General features: G+C 40.4%; 2 protein-coding genes across 8 annotated transcripts in view; one reads left to right on the top strand and one right to left on the bottom strand.

Annotated features, from left to right (window-relative positions):
• The window catches only part of LOC105558759 (probable beta-hexosaminidase fdl), a 67,660-nt gene that overhangs the window by 32,651 nt on the left and 25,800 nt on the right, over positions 1 to 9,209 (bottom strand). The gene's annotated exons all lie outside the window — the stretch shown is intronic.
• LOC105558762 overlaps positions 1 to 9,209 on the top strand; it is a 31,578-nt gene that overhangs the window by 19,170 nt on the left and 3,199 nt on the right. For 2 of the 3 annotated variants that reach the window (XM_012006656.1, XM_012006658.1), the window contains exons 2-4: positions 498 to 662; positions 3,173 to 3,791; positions 6,030 to 6,180. In XM_012006656.1, the coding sequence (XP_011862046.1) occupies positions 3,553 to 3,791; positions 6,030 to 6,180 (390 nt within the window). In that variant the 5' untranslated portion in view covers positions 498 to 662; positions 3,173 to 3,552. The remainder of the gene's footprint in view (positions 1 to 497; positions 663 to 3,172; positions 3,792 to 6,029; positions 6,181 to 9,209) is intronic. The other variant, XM_012006659.1, reaches the window with a different exon arrangement.

Below are 9,209 nucleotides of genomic sequence, written 5' to 3'. Positions count from 1 at the left end.
GCGCGTGGCGAGACATGCGCATAGCAATATCGATCGCCGGGCGGTCACATCTTGCCACGCGCTCGAATTGGGCGGTAGGCCGGCCTAAGACAACGATTTTTAATAATTAATTACTCGTTAACTATTATGAAAATTGCAAAATGGTACAGGACTTTTCCGTTCATCTCGATCCGTTCTACCTTCTCAAAAATTTTGTCGGATATGGAAAGACTCACCCTGTATATCCGGTGAAATGTGTACATGCATAGTGAAGTCTATCAAACTTCTGGTTATGAAATATCGAGCTCTATCGTGATAACTAGAAATTCTGTTTGGTTCAACTAAAAACCATTCTATCATACATGTCTTGTTGATACAATGCATATTTCTCAGCGTAGGCATTGGTGTACACTGTACAGGATTACGGTCAGCGGTTTATCCCTCGTAATTCTTTGAAGATAATGCGACGCGGATCGACTGACAAAAAAGTGCACGGTTTAGATATCGTTTGTTTGCAGATCGCGCGATCAGGCGCGGCGGCACGAGACGAGTCCTGACGGTTATCGGCCGACATCCAACCTGCCCGGAGCAACACAATGACACGCGCGTCTCACGCGCGAGCAGATCCGCCGACGGGTGTCCGCGAAGCCGAGCGGTCGGCCAGGCGGCAGCCTCGGCTCTACGTGAGTATTGTACAATGAGAAATTCAATTTGGAGCGTTGGAATTCCGCGCGAATCGCGTCGCGACGTGAAACGCGACTCGACTCCGTAAAAAGGCCCGTCTCTCGCGCGGAATCGCGCCGCACCGCCGCGCGGCGAGGTGAGGGTTTTATCAGCCGTAACGGAAGCGCAATGCGAGAAGTGTCTCCGTTTAACGGTCTAAGCGCACCGCTAGAAGACGACAATACGGGCCGGCGCGCGGCGATACGACCGAGATGTCTATCGGCGTCGAATTCAACGTCTCTTTCCTGCTAATTAAATGTCAGTTTAAATACCTATGCCCGCGGGGGGTAAACCGCTGAGGGCATTCTGGTGTACAGATTTGCGGCATTACTAGGCATTTTTGGGGAATTAGTGGGTGTTATTTGGCTTTCCCGAGGCATTATACTCTCTAAGTTAATCAGTGGATTATCATTGAAAACAGTGAATAGTCACTGATTTGCAGTTACAAGTATACCACTGCAATGCAATACCTATAACTGTAAATCAGTGACTATTCACTGTAAATAAGTATATAAAAATTAGTATATCACTGCAATGCAATACATAAAACTGTAAATCAGTGACTAATCACTGTTTTCAGTGATAATCCACTGACGGACTTTTAGAGAGTAAAGAATCCAAAAAGATAAAATAAGAGATAATACGATAAAGTAATGCACACTGTCGAATTTTAGTGCATTAGTACTCTCTAAATGTCAGTCAGGGGATTATCACTGAAAACACTGTATAGTCACTGATTTGCAGTTACAAGTATACCACTGCAATGCAATACCTATAACTGTAAATCAGTGACTATTCACTGTAAATAAGTATATAGCAATTAGCATACCGCTGCAATGCAATACATTAAACTGTAAATCAGTGACTAATCACTGTTTTCAGTGATAATCCACTGACGAACTTTTAGAGACTTTTAGAGAGTAAAGAATCCAAAAAGATAAAATAAGAGATAATGAGATAAAGTAATGCACACTGTCGAATTTTAGTGCATTAGTACTCTCTAAATGTCAGTCAGTGGATTATCACTGAAAACAGTGGAATCACTGAAAATTGCAGTGGTATACTTACAACTGTAAATCAGTGACTGTTCACTGTTTTCAGTGATAATCCACTGATGGACTTCAAGAGAGTAAAGAGTCCAAAAAGATAAAATAAGAGATAATAAGATAAAGTAATGCACACTGTTGAATTTTAGTGCATTAATACTCTCTAAATGTCGAAAATCGCAGCGGTATACTTACAATTGTAAATCAGTGACTATTCGCTGTTTTCAGTGACAATTCATTGATTAATTTTTAGAAAGTAGGCATTGGTGTACACGATTTCGGCCCGCGGTTTACCCCTCGCCTGTTCCTAATTGTAATACCGCGGTATGAGAAAAAATGCAACGTAAAATTGTTTCCCTGTACGTACATTGCAGGTATATTCACTTAAAGAGAACAAACGAGAACGTAAAAGACGCTCGTAAAAAATGATCTAATCTTCAAGATTAAGAAATAGGTTGCCCACCGCCGTGAAGTATACTTTCTTCTTATGAAATCTTTCCGCGAGCATTATCCACGTGCAACAGTGCGATAAACCACTTTTCTTTCAGTGAGGATTAATCTACATTTTATGTCCCCGCGTGCAGAATCGATTTTTCCCGCGTTGTTAGAAAAGTGGGTCATTATCCAATTTTATTTATTCATTGACACAATACACGATAATATAGTATTAAGATCCAATCGATACTTGTTACGTGTTTCTTACTAAGAAAACGATTAAAATATTAATATTCAAATTACATCATCGGACAAATAGGTATAGAGCGACGATTCGAACGCATTTAGAGAATCTCTCTCGTCATGAGATTGAGCCGGTTGTTTCAATCTCGTGGTAAGTTAACTAATAGTTCAATCACGCGTGTCTTTGTTTTTCCTTCAAATTAGACAAAGACAGACATTTAATTCAACTATTAGTTAGCTTATAGGCTGAAAAAACCGAGTCTACTTACTCTCTAAAAGTCAATCGGTGGATCATCAGTGGATATTCACTGATTCACAGTTATATGAATTATTCAGTGTTATTCTCAGAGGAAAGTTCTCTATTATGAGACAGGCTGGTAATATAAGATAGCAGGTTCAACGTCCAAATTTAATCGCAAATCTTTATTTACGACGATCACACGATCCAACAATGAATTTTCCATTGAACAGATTTCACTCCAAGTGCAATAAATTAACGATGAAACCAATAGGTGACGCCTATTAATTTAGCAAAAACCCTGCTATCTTATATTAGGAGCTTATCCCATAATACTATGGAAGACTTTCCTCTATAACCGTTTTCAGTGACAACGCACTGATGGACTTTTAAAGAGCAAGGGGATCTTATACGTGGTCAGAATTGAAAAACTGTGACGCGCGAAACGATAGGAAAGTCGAAAGTACGCATCCTGCGTGTTCCGTAAAAATGACGTCGACGTTTTCAGGTCTGAGGTCCGATTTGGCCACCCCCGAGGATCCCCCCGAGCGATCTAACCGGTCGTGATGCGAAATCGATCGTGCTCGGGGGGAAAGAGGAGAGCAGGCTCGCATCCGACTGGGCTTTCCCGACGAGAGGCGTCTCCGGAAACGGCAGAATCCTTTTCGAGACGATCAACGGCGATCTCGGGGCAGCACGGGCGATCGGGATTCTCTCGATCTTGGCGGGCGATAACGGTCGATAGTAGCACGCGCAACGCGTTATTATCGTCGATCTCGATCCATTCCGGGATCCGCTCTGGGCGAGCCTGACGGGGCAATCGAGAGACAAAGAGCGGAAAGGCAGGGGGAATAATTAATCTCAGTGGTGCTAATTAGCCGCGACCCAATGCAATCTGTAAGCGGCGAGAAGACGCGATTAGAAACGGCATCGGCGGGCGGGACGACGCAAAGGATAATGCACAGGGTAGCGGTGATGGCCGCGGTGCAGAAGGCCCATCATAACAGCAGCAACGCTTACGGGGATGCGAGTAACGCCCCGCCGGAGCATAACGGCTCCTCGTCGACCAGCAGGAGCGGCCGCTTCGACGCGGATCTGCACGGCAATGTTAACATCCTTCTCGGTGGGTGAGTAACAACCGCGCCGGCCGGACAGACGTTCCGACAGCACCGACGTCACAAAATATAGACGGAAGATACGTCTCACGGCCCGAGCACGGCCTAATCCCAAGCTCTTTGAGGAGAGACGCGTCGTCCCTCACACACACATACACACGCGCGCGCCCTGGTCCCTTCAGTCCTCCGGAGGATTGTATCCGCACGTCAAACAGACCCGTTGCACGTGCGAGACACGGCGAAAGTATTGCCTTAGATAGCCGGTGGTTGAAAATTCAATGGTTGTTCCGCGGGCCAGCACGAGGGATTCCATCTGTGAGTCAAACTTGAGAGCACTGAGGAAAGATAACGTCGCTTTGAAATCCTTCCTCGTCGCAAAAATCTTATGAATCCGTTTTCACAAAAATGCGCAGTTCAACATGACGTAAACATCAACATGAAATTTATACTACTGTACATAAATAAAAATGCGGGACGATACATTACACGAATTAAACTGTTAAATTCGTGGCGATTCAGTTAGTCAAGTTTGGCTCAATGTGTTGTTACTCACTATGTCATTACTTTTAGCTATCGTGTGTAGTAAAATTTATTATTTTAACACAAATTGTAGTTAAAAGCACAACTACATTACCTTTCATTCAACCGAGTTTATGGATTCTTTTAACTCCGTTGAATTTTAGTGCATTAGTACTCTCTAAATGTCAATCAGTGGATTATCACTGAAAATCGCAGTGATATACTTGTAACTGTAAATCAGTGACTACTCACTGTTTTCAGTGATAATTCACCGATTGATTTTTATTAGAGAGTACACGGAGAGAATTCTCTCTTCAAATTTACCCCGAAAATCATGTAATCGTGGGACAACATGGCATTTTGAAGAACCTTATGAGGGTTTTTTGAAATTTTACCACACATTCTACCAGTAAAACGTATACTAAGTACAATTACACGGGAAAAAATGCTGTTAAATTTAAAAAAAATGAAATTGCTTAAATTAAACATTAACGTCACGTGCTGCCGCAAACATAAATAACTCGCTCGATTATATGTGCTATGGATTTTAATTTTAAGCATTGAACTAAATGTCCAGATTATTAAATTTGTCGTTCATTAACATTGATGTTGTTTCAACGATTTAATTTCAATTGCACTAATCTTGTCGATACATCATATTTTTTTGTGTATACACAAGTCAAACGTATGGTAAAATTTCAAAAAACTCTTATAAAATTCTTCGAAAGATCAAGCTGTCCCACAATAACATGATTTTCAGGATAAATTCTAAGAGAAAATTCTTTCCGTGTAGAGGCGCAGAAAAATTCAAAGCGCCATTGTTAAATCAGCGGCTAATGAATCTTTATCTTAAATTATTTTATTAGTAATTCGAGATAAGACGACGATTTACGATGAATAAAATGTTAGTTAAACGATTATCGCAATTACACTGGTAACGACGTATTATACAGGGTGTATATGTATTATACAGGGTGAGTCTTTCCATATCCGACAAAATTTTTGAGAAGGTAGAACGGATCGAGATGAATGGAAAAATCCTGTACCATTTTGCAATTTTCGTAATAGTTAACGAGTAATTAATTATTAAAAGTCGTTGTCTTAGGCCGGCCTACCGCCCAATTTGAGCGCGTGGCGAGATGTGCGCATAGCAATATCAATCGCCGGGCGGTCACATCTTGCCACGCGCTCGAATTGGACGGTAGGCCGGCCTAAGATAACGATTTTTAATAATTAATTATTCGTTAACTATTACGAAAATTGAAAAATGGTACAGGACTTTTCCGTTCATCTCGATCCGTTCTACCTTCTCAAAAATTTTGTCGGATATGAAAAGACTCACCCTGTATATCGGCGACAAGATGCTTGCTTCTGCAAATTACCTGCCGCAACGAACTTCTATACGTACCAAAAAAAAAAAGACGTAATCTTTCGATTTAACACCTATCGAGGCACAAAGAAACACCTATATATCTCTTTTTCGTTAAGAGGCAGGTTCTTTTTATTAAATCGCCGTAAAAGGTTAACCCGGCGAGATGCAGCAGGTGTTAAAAGTGACTGTTTTATACTTGGCCGCGTTCAAAAATTTCTCCCGGAGGGGAAATCGCACGCTCACTTTTCCACCAGCCGCCCGCCCTTTATACCGGGCCACGCTTTTTCTCCTTGGGCATACGGGCACCTCCCAGCACAAAAAGCACCGTCTAAACATCGTCTATATTGGTCCGCTTTTAGCGCCATGATCAGCGGTGTGATCATGATGGTGGTGCTCATATGCTATTGCTGCCACAAAAACGTCCGGAAGCATCGACCGCAGGAATATTCGCAGTACTGGAGGGCCGAGCCGGACATTCACAGTCTCGAAGTCTTCACCATGGACACGCACGTAAGCGGCATTTTCGATCATGCCAATCGCGAGTATTATCGCGCGAGTATATCACTTTTACATTTCCCGGGCATAAATCGTCGCGAGACGTCTATAATTCTTTGTGACTCGCGCTGACGTTCCTCTATCTGCGCGAAATCGTTAAACGAAGCCATGGAAATCATGAGAAAATATCTAAGAAATCTCGTATGAAAATATCGAGGGGGAAACCGCTGAGGGCATTGTGGTGTACAGATTCGCGGCATTACTGGGCATTTGTTGGGCATTAGTTTGGGCATTGGGCCCCTTGCTGGGGCATAATAAAAATAAAATAAGATAATAAGATAAAGTAATGCCCACTGGACATTAGTGGGCATTGTGGTTTCCCCCTCGGTGCCTACTAATGCCCAGTGGGCATTACTTTATCTTGTTTTATCTTATTTATCCTGTTTTATCTTTATAATGTTCCAGCAAGGCCTAATGCCCAAAGAATGCCTAGTAGTGCCCAGTAATGCCGCAACTCTGTACACCACAATGCCCTCAGCGGTTTGCCCCTCGAAAAATATGATATACACATATACAGGGTGTACCGCAATTCGTGACCGAAATTTTCATAACGTATTTCTGAGCAAAAAGTAAGACGAAAATCCTAATACGAAAATGTCGAGGCTATAATACTTTTCAAATGGGAAGCATTTATAATAGACAAATCAGGTAGTCTAAAGTTCGCGCGTTCAGGGACGGTACATTGCATAGTGATAAAGGTACTCTTGCATTTTTGCCGATATACCTAAAAAAATTTAAGTAATTATATGTACAATGATGCTGATGTTATTGATTGAGTTATATTTAAACATGAAAAAATAAAAAATAATACATTAAAAATAATAAATATGAGAAGTTGTCCACATGAGAAGTTGTCAACTTATGAAATGTCACAGACAATTTATATGGTAAAAATATTTTCTTCAATATCGATTTATATTGAGGTTATTTTTTTAATATGTAGATAAGGTAGATTTCATATTTTATTCAATTTAGCAATGCGTAATGGAAACTATATGTTGATACAAACGCGAAATTTATTAGCAAAAGTAACAGTTTTTTTTCTATTGAATATTATAGTTCTGTTGTGCTACTATTAATACTATGAGATATTGTATTTGTATAATAACGTTTATTTAAAAGTTGTTACAACATATGTTCAAAATGCCCTCCGCCCAATTCTACACAATTCTATAGTATCTCGTAGTAGTACAATTAATAGTAGTACAATAAAAATATAATAATTAATAGAAAAAAGTTTGTTACTAGATTTGTTAATAAATTTCGCGTTTGTATCAACATAGTTTCCATTAGGCATTGCCGAATTGTATAAAATGTGAAATCTATCTTATCTACATATTAAAAAAATAACCTCAATATAAATCGATATTGAAGAAAATATTTTTACCATATAAATTGTCTGTGACATTTCATAAGTTGACAACTTCTCATGTGGACAACTTCTCATATTTATTATTTTTAATTTTTAATTTTTTTATTTTTTCATGTTTAAATATGACTCAATCAATAACATCAGCATCATTGTACATATAATTACTTAAATTTTTTTAGGTATATCGGCAAAAATGCAAGAGTACCTTTATCACTATGCAATGTACCGTCCCTGAACGCGCGAATTTTAGACTACCTGATTTGTCTATTATAAATGCTTCCCATTTGAAAAGTATTATAGCCTCGACATTTTCGTATTAGGATTTTCGTCTTACTTTTTGCTCAAAAATACGTTATGAAAATTTCGGTCACGAATTGCGGTACACCCTGTATGTATATGCAAAACTTTGATATTGTCTCACTGTAATAACAGCGTGTGTTAAAAAATTCCATATCTGCTGACGATCAAATGAAATTTTAAATCCAATCATATATAAATTCTCGATCCAAAACTCATCGGCGCGTATTCGTTTACACGTTTGATATTTGGTCCACGAGTAAGGCTTTTATATCAAAGATAAAGGACTTGAAAAAAAAATCGCCTATCTTCGGTATAAAAAGGTCTCATGTACCGTTCCAAAAATATTTTTCCCCGGATCTGAGGGGTTCTGCGTAACGTTATATGAGACTGCTCTTAAATCATGGCATCTACACGACGGGAAACGTGCGCCCCGCTTATTTCCACCTGCCGACCTTTTACGCAACCTCTCGTAGTCGCTCACCTTTGTGGTTACGCCCGCAATTAAATAAAAATTCGCATATCTCGCGGAAACCACGCCCTCGCGTTACACGTAAAGGCACGAGCGCGAGAACATCGGAGCTGAAATGCTGCGCCGCAATGCGACAACGTGCATATGCTTCTTCGCACCTTCAGACCTAGAGACCGCCTCGAGCACAGACACGACGTATAATACACAAGGATAAGAGGCACGAGAAATAAGGCGCAATTTTATCAATCGTAATGAAGCATTAAAATAAATCAATGTTATTAAAATTAACGATAGATCTACTCTCTAAAAGTCAACCAGTGGATTATCACTGAAGTATACCACTGAAAATCGCAGTGGTGTACTTGTAACTTTAAATCGGTGACTATTCACTATCTTCTGTGATAATTCACCGATTGACTTTTAAAGAGCGCATAATCCATATCGTTACGATTAAGATGTAAAAAACACAGATATAAAAAGCACGAAAGATAAAAACAAACCGACCTTATTACGAAGTCTTTTATACATCGTTTCTCGCTCCGAACATTTTCTAGCAGTGTTTCACCGTTATATACAGGGTGTCTGATGCAAAAGTAGCCACTTTGCAAATAGCGGTAGATTGGGTTAAACTAAGGAGAAATATCATGTACCGAGGTACAAAGTAATAATAGTTACCGACAAAGAAATTTATACGTTTGAGCGAATGAGGATGCAGGAGACGGTAGGCCGGACTCGGGAGGCATTTAAGAAAATCGATCGATGAGCGGGAGGTGGAGCGACGCGCGAGATACACCGTGGTGGGAAAAAACCTAGGCCCGGCGGGGAGCGCGGCGCGGGCGGAGA

The sequence above is a fragment of the Vollenhovia emeryi genome, unplaced genomic scaffold (assembly GCF_000949405.1).
Source record: "Vollenhovia emeryi isolate VEMERY1.0 unplaced genomic scaffold, V.emery_V1.0 DF939314.1, whole genome shotgun sequence".
In the NCBI taxonomy this organism is placed as follows: domain Eukaryota; kingdom Metazoa; phylum Arthropoda; class Insecta; order Hymenoptera; family Formicidae; genus Vollenhovia; species Vollenhovia emeryi.
Note: the sequence above shows the minus strand (reverse complement) of the source record. Positions and strands in the feature narration are given on the sequence as shown.